At 64.2% G+C, this 19,001-nt stretch overlaps 2 protein-coding genes across 4 annotated transcripts; one reads left to right on the top strand and one right to left on the bottom strand.

Annotated features, from left to right (window-relative positions):
* The first annotated feature begins 22 nt into the window (after nucleotides 1-22).
* CNOT3 (CCR4-NOT transcription complex subunit 3) lies at nucleotides 23-15,492 on the top strand. Of its 3 annotated transcripts, none has more exons than XM_010815561.4 (18): nucleotides 23-263; nucleotides 4,856-4,930; nucleotides 5,036-5,103; nucleotides 5,370-5,444; nucleotides 5,594-5,683; nucleotides 5,867-5,995; nucleotides 6,086-6,181; nucleotides 7,569-7,791; nucleotides 7,871-8,004; nucleotides 8,424-8,480; nucleotides 10,202-10,562; nucleotides 10,642-10,765; nucleotides 11,324-11,522; nucleotides 12,855-12,954; nucleotides 13,030-13,228; nucleotides 13,302-13,434; nucleotides 13,923-14,048; nucleotides 15,171-15,492. In XM_010815561.4, exons 2-18 carry the CDS (start codon nucleotides 4,906-4,908, stop codon nucleotides 15,267-15,269), a joined length of 2,238 nt encoding a protein of 745 aa, XP_010813863.2. In that variant the 5' UTR covers nucleotides 23-263; nucleotides 4,856-4,905; the 3' UTR covers nucleotides 15,270-15,492. The 3 variants fall into 3 exon arrangements, with proteins under 3 accessions (XP_010813863.2, XP_005219830.2, XP_010813862.2); XM_005219773.5 differs by having other exon boundaries at nucleotides 4,853-4,930; nucleotides 7,572-7,791; XM_010815560.4 differs by having other exon boundaries at nucleotides 4,853-4,930.
* Nucleotides 15,468-18,765, bottom strand: LENG1 (leukocyte receptor cluster member 1). The gene is made up of 4 exons (NM_001034804.2): nucleotides 18,608-18,765; nucleotides 17,142-17,324; nucleotides 16,271-16,533; nucleotides 15,468-15,745 (listed from the first exon to the last, which is right to left on the bottom strand). The coding sequence occupies exons 1-4, from the start codon at nucleotides 18,737-18,739 to the stop codon at nucleotides 15,532-15,534; spliced, it is 792 nt and encodes a 263-aa protein (NP_001029976.1). The 5' UTR covers nucleotides 18,740-18,765; the 3' UTR covers nucleotides 15,468-15,531.
* Nucleotides 18,766-19,001: the final 236 nt, after the last annotated feature.

Below are 19,001 nucleotides of genomic sequence, written 5' to 3'. Positions count from 1 at the left end.
GAGAGGAGGGGAGGCCTCCTCCGCCGCCGCCATCTTGGACCGGGCCCGGTCAGCTTCCGCGGAGCCTTCGGCAGACGCCGCGGCCTCCCTTGAGCCCCGACCCCGTCGTCAGAACAACCCCGGGCCCACTTCCCCCCACCCCACTTCCGCTTCGCGCCGCTATCGCGATAGCGCCCGGGCCCGGGGCGCGAGAATAAGGCGGCGGGCGCTCGCCTCCCCCGCCTGTCGCGATACGCTCCTCAGCGGCGGCGCCAGCTCCTGTGGTGAGAGCGTCAGGCTCGACTGGGCCGGACCCCTTCCCCTCCTCCCTCGGCGCCGTCGGCCGCCTTCCCTGCCGCCTCCCGCCCCTGCGACCCCGCCGCCTGTCGCGACATGGCCGGCGCGGCGCCCCCGCCCCCGCGCGGCCCCGGCGCTCGCCGTCCGCCGGGCGGTGCGTGGCCCTCGCACGCCCGCCCCCCTCCTCCACGCCCCTCAGCGGCGCCCGGGGGTCCTCCCACGACCCCGGCCCCGCGCGGCCTCCGCGTCGGGCCCCCGTGGGGTGTGAGGGTGCGAGGTGCCCGCCCCTCTCCGCGTCGGTATTGGCTCCTCGCTGGAAGGATGGAGGCGCCCCTGGCCGCAGGTGCCCGCCCTCTCGGGGCTCAGGTGCCTGCCCCCCACCCCTCGGCTGCAGCCCCTGTGCTGGGGGGGCGGTCTCCGGGCGAGGCTGCCCCCTTCGCGTGGGTGTGGGGCTGCGAGTTCCCCGGACGAGGAGAGGGGGTCACCCTTCCCCCTTTTCTCCACTCCCCTCCCACCGCGGGCGCCACTCTTCTCTTTGGGGAAGGGGTCGGGGGTGTCAGTTCTCCTGGAGTGAAGACACCAGCTCCAGAGCTTGGAGTCTCAGCCCAAGTTTCTGCCTCTGTAGTCACAAGTCCGCCAGGTCTAGGGCTTGACAAGTACCCCACCTCTGAGGCTTGCACGGCCTCGGCCCAGGCCTTCCTCCCGCGGGTGTCACGACTCTCCTCTCTGTTGCCCACTTGTGTCTCAGCTCTTACTCTTGAGTATCTGTCCCTGGCTCTTTGGGACGCTGTGTCTCCTGGATCCAGAACTCTGCCCAGCCCGATCCGGGTGTGGACTTCCTCTTGATGTCACTCCTGCCTCAGGGTCTTCTTGGTGGGACTGTTGAGCTCCTGTGGGTCTTGGGCACCTGGTCCTCTCTTGGGGGCCTCTCCCAAGTTCCCGCTCTCCCCGCGGCGTCAGCCATCTCCTGGTGGCGGGCAGCGCCAGCACCGCTTGTTCTAAGCAGACCCTGCCTGTCAGCTCGGGGGCGAGCCCCTCCCCACGGTTGCTGCTCCTGTCCTTTGGTGCTGATTGTTTTGGCTCCTTCCCCACCCCGCTGCCCTCACTGTGTCGGCTGTTACTTCCCTCGGTCTGAGGCTTCTGCCTCCATTCACATCAGTCCCTCCACTGGGGTGTGATCCTGCAAGGGGGCAAGGCCCCCAGCCCCTGGGTGTTCATCTCGGGCGCCTCACTGCAGCTGTGGAAGCTCCCCAGCTCTAAAGAATGCTCTTGGTGTAAGCAGTCGTGGAACCCGGGCTCAAGCCTGCCCAGACCCCCCTGCTGGAGCCCCCTCGGAGTGTAAGGTTTCTTCAGGCTGAGCTTCCTGTACTGTGCGGTGTGGGGTTTGGGGGCCGGAGTGGGGCTTTTTTCCCCGGGATGAGGAACTGCTCGGTGTTGCCTCCTCCAGGGGTAGGTTCCTGTCTGTGTTGGTGTTGGCGTTGGCCACTGTTGGACTTGAGGTGTCTGTGCCTTTCTGTGTGCCCCCCACCATGGACACTAAGGACCCTTCCCGGTGCTGGTGCCCAGGGCCAATGCCTCCGCCCTGCTCGTGATGTCCCACTGGGCAGGACTCAGTGTCTGCCCTCTCCTGAGGCCCAGCTTCCTTGATGTGGGGGGTAAGATGCCCGAGACTTGAGGGGAAGACCCCACGGTGGGATTCCCAGTCCCCTAACCTTGGTCCTGGGCCTTGCAGTGGGGAGATGACCCCCTCCACTCCAGGACCTGGTGTGTCCGCCTCCTGGTGTCAGTGGCCTCCCAGGTTAAGGGAGGCCTTCCAGTACCACTCCCCAGCAGGCCAGGGCGCCTCACCCGACAGCTTGTGACAGCCCCCAGATTTAGGGACCGCTTGGTATTGGTTCTCCAGGACTAAGGCTTCAGCTCCTGTGGCGTGTGTGCGGCAGAGTGGTCTCCCGCAAAGTGACAGTTTGGGGGCTCTTCCGTGTGAGTTTTAGTCCCGCTCGAGTGGTCGTTGGCTTCTGTGGGTCTGGCACACTGCTCACCGCCCTACCCCCAGAATAGGCTCCTGACTCGTGGGGATGTGCCTTCCTCCTGGATGGAGTGTTTTGGTTACATCTCCTGGGCCAGGGTTCCAGAGTCCTGGGTGCCGTTTGCAACTCGGGGTGGTGAGAGCACCCGCACGTCTCCCCCGAGACCCCTGCCATGCCTGTCTGCCCCGGAGCTCCCCGGGGGCCCCTCTGAGAGCAGCAGCACCCCCAGCCTAGGGCTCTTCTGTGAGGAGGGCTTCTCTACCTCAGGACTCGGGCTCCAGCCCCCTTTCTAGGCCTTTCCTGCGGATCTGAGGTACAGGCTTCCCACTTGCTGTGGGGGTTCTCAGGGTGGAGGGGGGCATGGTGCCTCCGCAGCCAAGGCTCTCAGCTCCTGTAAGTACCGACCCGTCCTGGGGCGTGAGCACCCAACCCGGTATACGTGCCCTCCTCTGGAGCCGCTGCCTTCCCCAGCTCAGGTGGTGTCTTCTCGCGGGCTCAGCCCTGCCCACTTGGAGGTGCTGTCTGAAAGATCGCTTCCTGGGCTCAGGCTCTCCTTGGCCCCAGCACCTTGTTTCCTTCACGACTTCTACTGCCGCAGTCTGTTGCCCCTCCAGAGGGTATGAACTCCTCTCCTGGGCTGGGTGCCCAGGCCCATTTTGTGTGAGGACCTCCCTCCCTGAGGCCTGCAGTGCCTTGTTCGGGGTGTAAACCCTCCGGGCTGGAGCGCCCGTCCCTGCCCACGTGTGGGGCTTCTGGGGCAGAGGTGGGGAGCAGAAGCTCTTGTCTGACGCTCCTGGCCCCCCACACCCCCGGGCAGCAGGAGGCGCTCCAGCGTCGGGGTGTTGGCTGAGACTCACCCCTGCACGCCTCATGGCCTATCCAGGCCCTGGTGTGAGCTCCTGGGCCCAGGTGCTGCCTCACCTTGCTTTGAGCCCCTCTGTGCTACTGTATCCTGGGTGCTTTTTCTGGCTGCCCCGCCTTCCTGGAGCTGGAGTTGCTCCGTGTTCCCCACCTTGGCGTGTCAGCCAGCCCTGGCTGAGGGTGCAGCTGTCCCTCTCACTTGGCCCTTTCCGCCCTGCACCCCCGCCCCCATCAGAGGTTGGCATCCCCAGAGTGGGGGCCTCTGGAGGGTGGGCCCGTCCCGGGGTGCTTCTGGTTCGAAGGCGTGCTCTCTAAGACCCTGGCCCTCCGGTGGCTGCTAGCACATTTTATTGGAGTTTCAACTAGGTAGCAAAACCTATAGCTGTGTTCTGTGTTGCCCTCGCCACGTTCACGGACAGCATAAGATACAGGATGTTCCTGTCCCCGTGCAAAGTTCTGGAGGACAGGACTCTTCCGGAGGCTCCCTTCTCCTTCTCCACGGTGGGGGCACTCTTGGCATGACTTCTCTCTGGGTCGAGGCTCCTAGTCCTCCTCGGCCTGCTCTTTCTGCCTGGGCAGTTGGGGCTGCTCGAGGGCTCCCCACCTTGGCCTGTGGGGTGCGCTCCCCATCTCTGCAGGGACCTCCCTCTCTGAGGCTTGCCATCTCTCCTGGGCTTGGGGTCGGGTCCTGAGGGGCAGTTCCTCCCAGGGAAAGCTTCTGGTGGCTCCCCTGTGATCTCAGTCCCCTCTGGGTTGCGTGTCACTTCCTGTAGGCTGGAGATGCCCATCTCTGTGTAGAGGAGTTTTGTTGGAAGGCTTAGGTGTCCCTGAGTCTGCACCACCTCTGCATCTGACGTGTAATTCCTTCCTGCGTGGGTGCAGGTAGCCCCGCCTCTGCCGAGGTTACCTTCCCCCCCTCATCTCTGTCGGAGTTCTCACCTCTCCTGATCCTCTCCGCTGGTGCTCTCTGCCCCACGCCTCTAACCCTTTTTGGTTTAGGCACTACAGGTTAGTAGTAATATCTTCTTTGGTTTCAGGATTCTCGTCTGGAGTAAACTTATCAGAGGTCGAAGGCCATCTTCTGCTTGGGGTCCATCCCTCTGTAAGGGTCGGTGGGTTTGGTTTTCCCAGTTGTAGGCACCTTTCGTCTGCCCCTACCACGCTTGCCCCCTGTCACAACTTCACCGTGTGTATACGGTATACGACTCCTCTCTGTGGGATGCAAAATTTTCTGCCTCCTGACTTGTCTGGGGAGTGATCTCTCCCTGTGTTAGGGTTCTGGTCACTTGTGTGCTTGACTCCTCTGGGGGAATCATGGTCTCTGGGTCTAGGGCCTCATCCCCAGCAGTCAGCCTGACTCGGCCACGTACCATTTTCCTGCTCCAGGAAATCCTTTTGAGTGTCATCTGTGGGAGAAGATGCTTCATGCCCTAGGAATTTTCCACTTCCTGGGTCAGAGGCGTGAAAAAAGTATATCTATTTCCTTGGTCAGAAACTTCTAAAGTCTTCTCATGGGCCAGACCTGTTCTGGGCAGTCAAGGCCAGAGGAGGAGAACGGGGCCTGGTCTCCATCACCAGATAGCTACTGCCTCTTCCCCTTCGCCATCCATGCACCCTACAGTCCCGGCCTTGTTCGTGGCCCTCATCAGCCAGGGAGTAAACGTGTGTTCTTTCTTACTCTCTCCCAGCAGCGTCCGTCTTCAGGAGAGTATGAAGAGAGTGCGTCTGTAGGGCAGGGAAGATGGCGGACAAGCGCAAACTCCAAGGTACCACGCTTCCCGCCGGCGTGCCACACGCTTGCTCCTCAGAACTCTTCTTTGGGCGCCTGCTGCCTCGGCAGGACTCTCACAGTCTCCTTTCCTCCCCACCAGGTGAGATTGACCGCTGCCTCAAGAAGGTGTCCGAGGGCGTGGAGCAATTTGAAGATATTTGGCAGAAGGTACCAGGGTTGGGCCTGAAAATCCAGGTGCACCTCCAGGGATGGGCAAACAGGACAAGGTTGGGGAGCTCCTGAGTGTGGACCGGGAGAGGGCCTGCCTGTCCAGGTGCTAAGGACCTCAGAGAAGCCGCTCTGGGTTGGCTTGGTGGGCATGGGGGGTGGGTCCCCCAGAGTTCCCGGCCCACAGAGAGACTGGAGTCTTCCTCTGCAGAGGGCCGTCGGGCAGCCAGAACCGCACTGACGCCTGCATTCTCTCCGTCCCGCAGCTCCACAATGCAGCCAACGCGAACCAGAAAGAAAAGTATGAGGCTGATCTAAAGAAGGAGATTAAGAAGCTTCAAGTGAGGGGGCTGGGGGCCTGGACTCCTGTGTCCTGAGGGCGGCGGGAACAGGGAGCGTGGACTGCTGGGTCCCGGGAAGCCGAGGGCTGGAGAGCTGGGGGCCAGGCCGCCCTGAGGCTGCCTGACCGTCTTGCTGTTACCTCCTCCAGCGGCTGAGGGACCAGATCAAGACATGGGTAGCGTCCAACGAGATCAAGGACAAGAGGCAGCTCATAGACAACCGCAAGCTCATTGAGACGGTAGGAGCCCGGGGTTGGTGCCTGAGAGGCGGGGGTGGCAGGAGTCCTGGGGCCCCAGAGGCCCTGAGTAAAAGGGCCTGGGGGAAGGCAGGCAGCAGCCCCTGGGGCTCCAGTGTGTGCTCCCCAGTCCTGAGTCAGCTGCTCTCCCGCCTTCGGGACCCCCGCCAACGGCGCTCTCCACAGCAAATGGAGCGGTTCAAAGTCGTGGAGCGAGAGACCAAGACCAAAGCCTACAGCAAGGAGGGCCTGGGCCTGGCGCAGAAGGTGGACCCCGCCCAGAAGGAGAAGGAGGAGGTCGGCCAGTGGCTCACGGTGCGTCCGGGCAGAGGAGGGCTGAGCAAGTGGGGGCCCAGCCCTGTGGGGTGAGGACTCTGCTGACTGTTTCCTCTCCTCTGCGCACAGAACACCATCGACACCCTGAACATGCAGGTGGACCAGTTTGAGAGCGAAGTGGAGTCCCTGTCGGTGCAGACGCGCAAGAAGAAGGGTGACAAGGATGTGAGTGGGGGGCCCAGAGCGCAGGGGGACGGGGGCCAGGGCGGGGGCAGGGGCCTAGAGCGCAGGGGATGGGGGCAGGGGTCGGGCCCGGAGCGCAGAGGACGGGGGCGGGGGGCAGGGGCCCAGAGCGCAGAGGGCAGGGGCAGGGCCAGGCTGGTGGGTGGGAGTCAGGGCCCGGGCTCCGGAGGCAGGTGGGGGCGGAGCGTGAACGGTGAGGGTTGGGGGTGTAGGGAAGGGTAAGGCCATCCCACGGGTGCCGCCTGGCGTCTGGGTGAACAGCGGGCTGTCAGGAGGGGCAGTTTGGGGGAAGATGCTGAGTTCGGCTCGGGTGGAGGGTAAGCATGAAGCCTGAGGCCCCCAGGGCAGGAGACTGGGGAGCTGCCGCTGTGGCCTCCCAGCCACCGAGGGCCCAGGACCTGAGGAGGGCAGGAGGTGTGGGCACAGTGGGACGTGGAGGAACGGTTGGTTTGGCCCGAGGAGAGGAGTGCTTTGAAACCAAGCCAGGGCCCAGGGCCCAAGTCCCAGAGAGCCAGGACCACCGGGTCTGCGTTCCAGGGGTGCCTCTGTCTGTGTGCAGAGGAGGGTGAAGGATGGCGCAGGGGCGGCCGGGTGCCAGAGGGAGAAGGGTCGTTGCAGAGTGGATGGATTGGAGCTGGAGCTGAGACATCAAATCCTGAAGGCGATGGGGCTTTATGGCAGGCCTCTGAATCCGGACTTAGGGGTACATGGACGAGGGTGCAGTGTCAGGGTGGTGACAAAGATGGTTACAGTTGTGAACAGTACGCACCCCCAAACGGGGTTGGCCATTACTGCTGTTAGAGCGAGGAGGAGCAAGGGAGATTGTGTGCTGCAGAGGGCGGACGCAGTGGGCAGGTGGGCTCAGGTAGGGGCTGCCACTGAGAGAGGCGGGTGGGTGGATGGGGCCTGTCGCAGGGAGCCGTGGGCTCCCTGGCTCTCCCTGCCGCTGGCATTGATCTCGGGGTGGGAGGCGCGTGCTGCCCCTGCGGGCTTGGGAGGGCTGGAGGAGCCCGGAGGGCCCGCGGCCCCTGAGCCTGGCCCGGGCTCGCCAGCAGAAGCAGGACCAGATCGAGGGCCTGGGGGCCCAGGGACTGTGGCGGGCTTGGAAGGGCTGGGGGGCCCAGGGACTGCGGCCAGGCTCTGTGGGGGCCCGGGGCCCCGCCGCCACTGAGCTGGACCTGGGCTTGCCAGCAGAAGCAGGACCGGATCAAGGGCCTGGGGGCCCGGGGACTGCAGCAGGCTCTGTAGGGGTGGGCTCTGTAGGGGGAGGGGTGGCGGGCTCGGGAGGGCTGTGGGGGCCCGGGGACTGCGGCCAGGTTCTGTGGGGGCCCAGGGCCCTGCCACCCCTGAGCCGGCCCGGGCTCGCCAGCAGAAGCAGGACCGGATCGAGGGCCTGAAGCGGCACATCGAGAAGCACCGTTACCATGTGCGTATGCTGGAGACCATCCTGCGCATGCTGGACAATGACTCCATCCTGGTGGACGCCATCCGCAAGATCAAAGACGACGTCGAGTACTATGTGGACTCGTCCCAGGACCCCGACTTCGAGGAGAACGAGTTCCTCTACGATGACCTGGACCTCGAGGACATTCGTGAGCGCGGCGTGGGCCTGCGGGGGCAGCGGGGCCCGGTGAGGGGGCTGCCCACTGACGCGCCTGCCCCCTCCCACAGCACAGGCGCTGGTCGCCACCTCCCCCCCCAGCCACAGCCACATGGAGGACGAGATCTTCAACCAGTCCAGCAGCACGCCCACCTCGACCACCTCTAGCTCGCCCATCCCGCCCAGCCCGGCCAACTGCACCACGGTGAGGCCTGGGGGCCGCATCACCCGTAGGCTCCGGGGCTGGGGACGCGTGTCTGGGCTCTGGGCCCTCGGCTGTAGATCGCCAGCAGGGCGGTCAGGGCCACTGTGGGTCCGGGTGTGGAACACGGTGGTGGGTGGGGGCGTGCCTGGGCCACTGGACCCCTGGGAGGGGGATGTGGGGACTCCCTAAGGAGAGCTGGTTCCTGGGTCCCTGAGAGGCTGGCGGGGGTATTGGCCCCCGAACACAGGAGCCCCGGGGAGCAGGGTTAGGTAGGTTTCCCTGGAGGTGAAGCTCCCAGGGCCCTGAACAGCTTTGGGGCCAGAAGCGGCCTGTGGGCGTCAGATCTGGGGGTTCAGAGGTAGGCGACTCTGTCAGGCCCCAGAGACTCCCAGGTTCTGACCGCACCTCTCAAACCTCAGGAAAACTCGGAAGACGACAAGAAGAGGGGCCGCTCGACAGACAGTGAAGTCAGCCAGGTGGGTGCGCTGGGGGTCGGCCATTGATGGGCCAGCACTCACCCATTCATGCCTCCCCAGGGGCTCACTGCGGCCTGAGCAGGGCCCTCGTGCAGGGCTCTGGGGACATGCTGGGCGGGCGGCGGTGCTCCCTGGGAGGTCTGTGCAGCGGCAGGGCATGGTCGGCGGGTGGTTCCAGGGAGAGGTGGCAGCCCTGGGCGTTAGAGGAGGATCCCCCTGTGAGGCGGCGGCGGGCAACAGGCCCGTCGTGATGGGCTAGGAAACATGGCGGGGAGCCGGCCAGGCACGCTGGGCTCGCGGAGTACAGGACCTCAGGCGGGGGGCTGAGGGGCTCAGCAAGCCTGAGCAATGAGAGGTCGGGAACCGCATGGGTTGCGTTTCTTGGGGGTGCTCTGGGCTTTGGTCGTGCTGGCCGTGTGTGCCACAGGTCTCCCCTCACAAGCCCGGTGGGCTCTGCTTGCCTCTGCCTGGACAGGGGCACACTGTAGGGATCCTGTCACACCCGAAGGGGTCTTAGGGAGGGCGAGTGTGGGTTCCTGGGAGGGCTGGTCCCCAGGGGCACGCTGAGGCCAGGGTGGTGAAGCTGGGGTGAAACGGGCTGACCGAGCGTGGTGCCAGGAAGGAGACAGAGTCAAGCTAGTGAGTCCTGCTTGGTGTGCGGTGGGCTCGAGGGCCCAGGAGGCAGCGGGGCAATGGGGGAGGCGGCGGGCAGTCCTGGAGACGGTGGGGCCGGCTGCCTGGGGGCGTGAGTGTGGGCAGCAGCAGCTGGGCCTCAGGGTGGGGGTGGGCTTGGCACTGGGCTCCAGACTCCACTTTGTGGCGTGGGGGTCACCAGCAGCCTCCCAAGTTATGTTAGTGACAGTTTTGATTCAGAATTCCTGTTGTGCTTTTAGACACGACAGGCTGGGTTTAGACATGACAGGCTGGGTTCAGCCACTTCATTCTGAGGACATTCGTGGTTCCCACTATTCCCCCGCCCCCACCCCCCAGGTCTTCAGATGGGGGCTTAGGTCCCTGTGGGACGTCATGGGGGTGTCCCCCCTCATCAGATAGGGTCTCAGGTCCCTGTGAGACATTGTGGGGGTATATCCTCATCATTAGATGGAGTCTCAGGTCCCTGTGGAAAGTTGTAGGGGTGTCCCCCCATCATTAGTTGGGGTCTCAGGTCCCTGTGGAAAGTTGTGGGGGTGTCCCCTCATCAGATGGGGTCTCAGGCCCCTGTGAGATATCATGGGGGTGTCCCCTCTCTCATCAGATGGGGTCTCAGGTCCCTGTGGGATGTCGCTGGGGATGTCCCCTCCATAATCAGATGGGGTTTCAGGGCCCTGTGGGATGTCATTGGGGGCGTTCCTTTCATAATCAGATGGGGTTTCAGGCCCCTGTGGGATGTTGCTGGGGATGTTCCCTCCATAATCAGATGGGGTTTCAGGCCCCTGTGGGATGTCGTGGGGGTGTCCCCCCATCATTACATGGGGTCTCAGATCCTTGTGGGACGTCGTAGGGGGTTGTCCAGGCAGGATGTGGTGGGCTGGCTGCCAGCTGGACACGCGTAAGTGTTGTCAGCGTGGAGCTGGAGGTGGAAGCCACAGGGTCCCTGCAAGGGCCGGGGTAGCAGTGCCAGTGCTGAGGGTGGGCCTTGTCGCAGGGAGGGTGGGCCTTGTCGCAGGGAGGGTGTGCGGGCGGCCCCCGGGTCCTGACCCTCTGCTCCCTCCCACCTGCAGTCTCCAGCCAAAAACGGCTCCAAGCCCGTCCACAGCAGCCAGCACCCTCAGTCCCCGGCTGTGCCGCCCAGCTACCCGCCCGGCCCCCCGCCCGCCGCCTCTGCCCTGAGCGCCACCCCTGGCAGCAACGGGGCCCCAGCTGCGGCTGCCCCCGCGAGCGCTCTGGGCGCCAAGGCCAGCCCGGCGCCCAGCCACAGTGCAGGCACCCCTGCCCCCTACGCACAGGCTGTGGCCCCGCCGGCCCCCAGTGGGCCCCCCAGTGCCCAGCCCCGGCCCCCCAGCGCCCAGCCTGGGGCGGGAAGTGGCGGCGGGGGCAACAGCGGCGGAGGCGGGGGCGCCGGCAAGCAGAACGGTGCCACCAGTAAGTGGGGGCGGCGGGGGGTGGGGGGAGGCCCTGGGGGCTGTGGTGGAGGCCAATGTTGACCCCTCTCGCACGCCAGGTTACAGCTCGGTGGTGGCGGACAGCCCGGCGGAGGCAGCGCTCAGCAGCACCGGGGGCAGCAGCACTGGCAGCCAGGCCCTGGGCCCCCCGCCCGGCCCCCACAACCCGCCCCCCAGCACCGCGTGAGTGTGCGGCCCTGCCACGGCCCCATCGCACAGATGTGTGCCTGTCCGCGCCAGCGGGCCCTCCCCAGAAGCCCCCATCCGAGCAGGGCTGTCCCCGGGCCCCACACTGCTGGGCGCTCTGCGTCTCCTTGGCCCGTGTCCTCCCCAGGGCCCAGCTCCGTGGACGGGTTCACGTCCATTTCTCCAAGTGCAGGTCTCTGCCCTCCTCTTCTCCGCACTCCTCCAGGTCTCAGGGCAGCCCCCCTCCCCCGCAGGGTCCTCCTTCCAGGAGAACGCCCCGAGAGCGTGCTCCCCTTCGTGGGGGATGCGGGCTGACCCCAGGTGCCTCCCTGGGCTCTGGGTGGGCGTTCGCCGCACCCTCCTGCACTGGCCACTGCAGAGGCGGCCTCCTGAGGATGCGTGTTCTCAAGCAGCGCCCCTGTCCTGGGCTGACCGCACCCCACTGCCGGCACCACCGTGCGCGCTCCCATTGTGACTTTCCTGACCTCCGAGTCTCCCTGTCCGTCCCACCCGGGACCCTTCTCTGAGCCTGCACCCGTCTGTTCTCCTCCACAGGAAGGAACCCAGTGCCACAGCCCCAGTGGGTGCCGGGGGTGTGGCCCCAGGCTCAGGGAACAACGCAGGGGGACCCAGCCTCCTGGTGCCGCTCCCTGTGAACCCCCCCAGCTCCCCAACGCCCAGCTTCAATGAGGCCAAGGCAGCTGGCAGCCTGCTGAACGGGCCTCCGCAGTTCAGCGCCGCACCCGAGATCAAGGTGGGCCTGCGCCTCACCCCGGGGTCCCTCCTCCAGCTGGCAGAGCCCCCCGGCTCCTTGCCCACACCCCTGCGCCATCACCTCTGCTCCGGCTGCTCTGCTGCTCCCTGCCGCGGCCTCTGTCCCCTGGACCCTTGCCTCGCTGTGTCCACTGTCACCTTTCTTCCAACCGTCAGTCTGTCCCCAGCTCGCCCCACGAGGCTGTAGTTTCACGCAACTCACTGTCCGGGGCTCACTGTTTTCTTCCCTTTGAAGACAGACAACTCTTAACTCCAGGAAACACTTGTCTGCTCTGAGCCACTTTGTGCTGGCCGAACTCACTTCCCACCTTCCCTGCACACGCTGTGGGGGCGGGGCTGTGGACCATGCAGGTACACCTGCCTTAACCTGGGGAGACCCGCAGCAAGGGCTCGGTGTGAGGGGAGGGGCTCATATCCAGGCTGGGCCTGGGGCCGGGGCTGGCAGGTTCAGCAGACAGGGTGAGTGCGGCCAGGCGCGGCCTCCTGGGCCATCATGTCTGCCCTCGGCTCCTCGGGAGACCCAGCCCTGCACTGTCCCCTGCCCCTTCCTTCCTTCAACCTGAAAACAGAAGGGCTCACAGTCCCGCCTCCAGTGTGAGGGATTCTTTGGGACAGGCCTCATGATGCTCTCAGAACCGTCTCTGGCTCAGAGTAAGCACCCAAGCTTGAGAGGTACAGTGAACAGGAAACTCCATGTGTGTGTTTATTTCTCTGGAGAAAAAGGAGTCTTGAGGTTCCTGACACTGGTCCACGTTTTGTTTCTTCCGGTTACTGAGTGAGCGATGGGGACAGGTAGAAAGGTTTTGAGGAGAGAGATGACAGGAGAGATGCGGGTGGAAAGGTCCCCGCGGGGCCTGTGCGCGCAGCACGCTGTGGGGTAAGGGAGCCCGAGCAGCAGGGCAGAGCCTCGTCACTGCCAGCATGGGGTGAGGAGGTCAGAACAGCTGCAGGGGCCAAGTGGGGGCCCTGGTGCCTCGCCGGCCAGGCCGGAACAGGCAGTGAGCGGGCCCTTCTGGCGTGCGGGCGCGCAGAGCAGCAGGCGCTCGGTGGGGCTTCACAGCGCTGACCGTCTGCAGCGTGGGGTGCTTGGGGGTGCCCTGTGGCACTGTGCAGCAGGGTCCACACGTGCTGGGCGCCCGGGTCGGCGGACGCTCGGTCATGCCCGGGTCTTCTCTCTGCCGCTCAGTGTTGCTGGAGCTTGTCCTATGCAGACGGCTTTGGCTCAGCTGAACCCCAGCGGAGAGGCGGGCGTGCCGACCACGAGGACCAGGGCCTCCCCGTGGCCCCGGCCTCAGCCACACTTCCTCCCCAGGCCCCCGAGCCCCTGAGCTCGCTGAAGTCTATGGCGGAGCGTGCGGCCATCAGCTCTGGCATCGAAGACCCCGTACCCACGCTGCACCTGACCGAGCGAGGTGAGTGGCCGGGGCTAGGGTGGGCCTGCCAGGCGGGCTGCACGCCGTGGCCTCACGCTTGCCGCCGCCCCGCAGACATCCTCCTGAGCAGCACGTCGGCACCCCCGGCCTCGGCCCAGCCCCCCCTGCAGCTGTCGGAGGTGAACATCCCGCTGTCGCTGGGCGTGTGTCCACTGGGCCCAGTGCCCCTCACCAAGGAGCAGCTCTACCAGCAGGCCATGGAGGAGGCCGCCTGGCACCACATGCCCCACCCCTCGGACTCGGAGCGTATCCGGTGAGGGCCTGCGGCAAGCGAGGGGGCCGCGGCCCACTGCCCTTGGCCGGCCCTGACCCCTTGTCCCCCACAGGCAGTACCTACCCCGGAACCCTTGTCCGACGCCCCCCTACCACCACCAGATGCCACCCCCACACTCGGACACCGTGGAGTTCTACCAGCGCCTGTCCACAGAGACGCTCTTCTTCATCTTCTACTATCTGGAGGTACAGCAGGGTCCCCCCTCGGGCTGCAGGAATGAGGTGGGTGCGGCTACCACAGCCCCGCTGCTGCCCCAGCCCATCCCTGCCCCCGCTCCAGCAGGAGGGTCAGGGCTGCCGAGGTCGGGGCTGGCCTGTCCAGGGCAACAGCAGGGAGCCTGCCTGCCCTGGCGCCCGTGGGCACTTTCTCAGGCCTCCCTGGGGACCGCCACAGAGTTGTCCCCCCTGTGACCCCAGTGAGTCATCAGTGACCTCTGCCCTCAGCCCTCCCTGGGAAAGTCTCTAAACTGCCTGCTCTCAGCTCTCATCATGATCAGTCACTTTTCCTTCTCAAAGCTTTTCTGAAAGCACTTTTCACCTCCTGCCTCTTCTCCCTTCAGAGCTGCACTGCTATGTTCTGTGCCCCAGCCCCGCTCGGTCTGTGGCGGGGCCTGGGGTCAGCCTGTCGCCCTGCCCCAGCCCCAACCCCTGAGCGCCCCGCCTTCCCTCCCCAGGGCACGAAGGCGCAGTACCTGGCAGCCAAGGCCCTGAAGAAGCAGTCCTGGCGGTTCCACACCAAGTACATGATGTGGTTCCAGAGGCACGAGGAGCCCAAGACCATCACAGACGAGTTCGAGCAGGTGAGGGCCCCTCCCCGCGCCCCGTCGGCCTGGTCCCCACGGGCCGAGTCCACGTAGTGCGGCCCGCCCGGCCATCCTCCTCCCCACCCTGTCCGGCTGTGGGTCAGCCCAGAGACGGGCGCCAGCCTCTGAGGTGCCTTCCTCCGAGGAGCTTCCTAGCCCCACGCAGGCTGTCCCCTGCCTCGCCTCCAGCCGGGGGTGGGGGATGCGGTGTCTCCCACCCAAGATCAGGGCGCACGCGACGCTCCCCACACCCAGCAGGGCAGGGGTTCGGCTACACGGAAGGAGACGTCTTCTCATTCTAATAAGTAACGAGAACCTCCACTTCACTGAGCCAGACCACCTGGGTTTGAACCCAGCTCTAGCTGGTGACTGGACGGTTCACGTGAACATCTGTCTCCACTCCTTATCTGTAAAAACGGGGTGACAGGACCTCCCTTTGCGCAGCTGTTGTGAGGATTAAATGAGTTGATCACTGTTAAGCACCAGTACCTGCTGTGTAGTGTCCTGCTGTGCTGTACTTCATTTCACTTGTAGCTGGTGTGTCCACAGCGGCTTTTCCTCCAGGCTTTTAGCAGAGGCCAGGGTCCTGAACACACTCCCTTGCGTTCTGGCAGGTTCTCTGAAGCACGCCCACCATTCACTCAGAACCCGCCCTCCCCACGGTGTCTCTCGGACACTGACTGCAGCCCTGTCCCCTGCCCGTTCAGCTGTAACCCTCTTTAAGGGAGTGTATTTCTAGGCGTCAGCCCCTCAGAAGTTCCCGCACCACCGCGTTGTAATAAAACGTCTGTCCAGGCAGCATGCCTGGACGCAGGCGCCAGCCTGTTCCGCAGCCTCGAGGGTTTGCCTCACACACTCAGCAGTAATCAGTGCTCCAAAGACACAGCCATCGCAAGGAGTGGCAGGAGTTGGGCGCACACGCCCAGAGCCAGACCCGGCTCCACCACGGGGCGAGCACGTTCCCGCCCGCCCGAGAAGAGCCTCGTGAGGGTGCAGGGAGGCGGCGTGTGCTCACAGCGGGCCGGCGCCCGGCTCCGCCAGGCCCTGAGCACCGGCCCTCTGTCCTCCAGCCGGACCCCGAGCCCCGTGCCCTCACTGACCGCCTTCTCCCCCGGCCAGGGCACCTACATCTACTTTGACTACGAGAAGTGGGGCCAGCGGAAGAAGGAAGGCTTCACCTTTGAGTACCGCTACCTGGAGGACCGGGACCTCCAGTGACACCGGCCCCGCCTCCCCTCCCCGCATGCGACCCCGCCCAGGTGAGGGCCCTGCGCCCGATGGCGCCTGGCCTCGGCAGCCCCGCCCCCGGCAGCGGGGGGCCGGGAGGCTCCCCCAGCCCGGCCCGGGCCAGGGCCGCCCCCTCCCCTCCCCAGTGAGGGACATTTTTTGGTAAACCTATTTTCATTTTGGAAAATATTTATGAATAAATAGTTTTATATGACGGCTGGCAGCCGCGGCCTCTCCTGTCCCCCCTTGAGAGTCAGGGAGCCACGGGTGGGTCCTGCCGGCGGGGACGCCGGGCCAGCTGGGGGTTGAACTGCGAGTTGTACCGCCTCCGCCGCTCGTCCACCTCTTCCGGCTGCTCCTCCGGGGCCGCCGTGCCGCCCACCCGGGCCAGCAGGGCCTCTGCCCGCGCCCTCTCCGCCGCTTCCCGCCGCAGACGGTCCGCTCGCAGCTGTTCCAGGGACGGAGGCCTGCAGGGAGAGGACACTCAGTGTGGGAAGCTGGAGGCCCAGCCCCTCGGAGGGCAGGGGTCTGATGCTGGGACCCGGCAGCTGGCCTCGCCGCCTCAACGGGCAGTGCCCCTCCGCTAGTCCTCGGCTGGGCGGCCTTGTGCACTGCCTGGCTCATCCCCTCCTCTGTGGGAAGAAGACTGGCCAGGGTGCCAGCCTGCACTCGGCGGTCTGGCATCCTAGGAACACAAGCACACCTGTTTACTCGAACCTCTGCTCCTCAAACCCTGGTCTCAGAAACAGAACCTCAGAGCTGTCCAGGATCTAACATATACAGCATAAATGAGAGCAAGCAGCTGAGCAGATGGCCCACCAGCCACTGGAGCAGCGGCCTTGTAATAAATATCACCTAGTCCCTGCAGACCCCAGAAAAAGGCTGGAAACGTTCAACGGTGTTTAAAAAACGGGCCTGACCTTGCAGACCCCAGAGCCCCCGCCTCAACCAGAGCTCCTGTGGTGCCTGCTTGGCCGAGGGAGGCTCCTTACCCTTTGGGTCGTTGTTTCTCAGGCGCCGCCTTTTCCTTTGTGCTGTGACCACCACTGTCTCCGCTGTGCTTTCTCTTCTTCCCCAAGTGCTTCTGCATCTCCCGCAGTGGGTCCAGGCGGCTCTTAATCCTCTCATCGGGTCCAGGACCAGAAGCGGGGCCGCCCTGCCTCGGGGGCAGCTGGTACCAAGGGGGCTGAGTCTGGGCTTCCGCTGCACTCTGGCCCAGGTATGTCAGGATGCCCAGGGCTTTCTCTTGCCTCTCCTGAGGGAGACAAGATGTGAAAGTGAGAACAGGAAGTGTGTTCCCTCTTAGGGAGCCAGGGTTCCCACGGAGGCAGAACCAGACATTCAGCCAGCAGAGCCTGTCAGGAGGCGACTCCCCCAGCTGCTGGAACTCCACAGACCAGTCCCCAGGGCACCCCTGCTGTGGGGCACAAGGGCAGCTTCAGCAACAAACAGCATAGGAAGGAGGGGACTGCTTATGTTAGGGTTCCAAGGCAGCATCTGAGGAGATAACAAACCGTGAAGAAGCCAGCCAGGTAAAGCAGTGACTGAGGGGGAGGGCGGGGAGGCAGGCTGATGGGAAACCCCTGAGGGCAGGTGAGGGACAGCTGATTTACATTTTAAGAAGCTTAACACTCTCCAACATCTTCAGGGTTTGCACATCAGGTTAGAGACCTGAGGGGGTCTACCTAGCACCCGGCAGTAACCAACACCTCTTACATGCTATGTTCTAATACTATTCTGAGTTCTCTAGCTTGTTTAATCCCCACTATCTCCCTAAATACTCCAGTAGTCACACCTGAGGGCAAGGCACACCCCCCACCCCCAGCTCCACCCGTGAAGAGGAAGAGGGTAAGACCAGCTTACCTTCTCCTGTCGCTTCTCTTCCTCGTATTCTTTATTGCCTTTTGTCACCGCTTTCCCTTCTTCCAGCAGCTCCCGAAACAGATCCACAGGGCCAGAACTGCCTGGGGCTCCCGCTTCTGCTGCTTCCAGTGCAGGAAGCCAGTTCTGATGCCTGGCTTTCTTCCGCAGGAATTCTGTGCGGGCCTGGAGGGGAAAAAAGTTACAGGCAGAACATTCAGAACCTAGCTCTAACCCAAGGGACTTGAGTCTGGTGCCGACCACCGCAGTGCTAAGGGCTCGAAGGAAGGGAGCAGGGGTGCTGGGAACCCAGAAGAGACACCTGACCCTTCCTGGGGAGAGGGCGGAGCAATGAGGCAAGGCGTGGTTTGTAAGCCACCTTCCAAACAGTAAACCAGGGGGTTTCACTTTGACACAATGAAAACAGCTCTAAAGGCAGCCAAAACATCTGTTAGGGCAGATGATCTGATCTAGGAATGGAGCTAAGTCACTATGCCCATTCGATTTCCAATTTCTATTGATAACCGTGAACTTAAAAATACTACTTTGGCTGCAGCAGATCTGAGTTTTATAGCACGTGCAATCTATTTCTCTGACCAAGGACTGAATCTGGGCCCCCTGCATTGGAAGCCACTGGACCACTAGGGAAGTCCGATAAATGTGAACTTTAAAAACCCTGACTACCTCCCAGCCAGTGCTGACGATCGGATTAGTCAAAGGACTGGAAGCTAGGTGTAAACCAAACAGGTGAGGAGTTGCATAGAGAGCCCTACACGTTAGTGCGCAGCGGTGCAGGCAAAAGGCACGCCCGGCGCAGCGGGACTGGCTTGTGCCACTGTCGCTTCGCTGTGTCCCCTCCTCTGAAGCCATCTCGCTTCTCAGCCGAAGGGAGATAACCACCCCGCTAAGAACGAACAGGGCTCGAGAGACTGCAAATCAAGCGCTTTGCACCGGATGAACAACAGCGAAAAGCGAAACTGAAGTCGCTCAGTCGTTTCCGACTCCTCGCGACCCCACGGTATGTAGTCCCACCAGGCTCCGTCATCCAGGGGATTCTCCAGGCAAGAATACTGGAGCGGATCGCCACTTCCTCCTTCAGGGGATCTTCCCGACCCAGGGGATCTTCCCGACCCAAGAGGTCGAACCCGGGTCTCCCGCACTGCAGGCAGACTCTACTGACTGAGCCACCAGGGGACAGCAGGAGCTCACTGCACAGGGTGTTTGTACAGCTAAACTAACAAGCGGCCCGAGCTTCCGTGAACTGCCCAGGGCTCCGATTATTCACGAGCCCCTACTCCGGCCCTCCAGGAGGACCAAGGAGAGGTCGAGGGGAGTGTCGGCACGGCCCGCAGGCCCCTCCCGGGAGCCGGGCCCCAGGTCCGCCAGGGTGCCCCGCTCCCGGCGCCGCCCCGCTCCCGGCGCCTGCGCGCTGAGCCGTGGCGCCGCGTCTGCCCGGGCCGGCGGCTCACCTCCTGCTGAGCGAGCAGCACCCTCCGCTCACGCTCTTTCTCCTCCTCACGGGCTCGGGCCTCGTCACGCCGCACGCGGGCGACATTGTCCTTGTTCCGGACGTGCCAGCTCTTCTTGGGTAAAATATTCATGGCGCCTCAGCCGTCCGCAGACCGACAGGCCCACCTCCTGGCACTTCCAATTGGCGAGAGGCAGGCTCCGCCCCGTTGCTCCTTCCTCGGCCACGGATTGGCTCTGCGCTGCCTGACACGCCCCCCCGAGGGCTGTAGCGAGAGGTGACTGGCCGCAGGGCCCACGTCTCCCGTCTCAGAGAATCGCGCGTGGCGTCGCCTAGCGACCGCCGCTCCCCAAGACTCTGACTCAATCATGTGTCCCCGCCCCGAGGCTCCTGAA

Source organism: Bos taurus, chromosome 18, assembly GCF_002263795.3.
Source record: "Bos taurus isolate L1 Dominette 01449 registration number 42190680 breed Hereford chromosome 18, ARS-UCD2.0, whole genome shotgun sequence".
Taxonomy (NCBI): Eukaryota; Metazoa; Chordata; class Mammalia; order Artiodactyla; family Bovidae; genus Bos; species Bos taurus.
The sequence above is the reverse complement of the archived record's forward strand: the minus strand, read 5'-3'. Positions and strand labels throughout refer to the sequence as shown.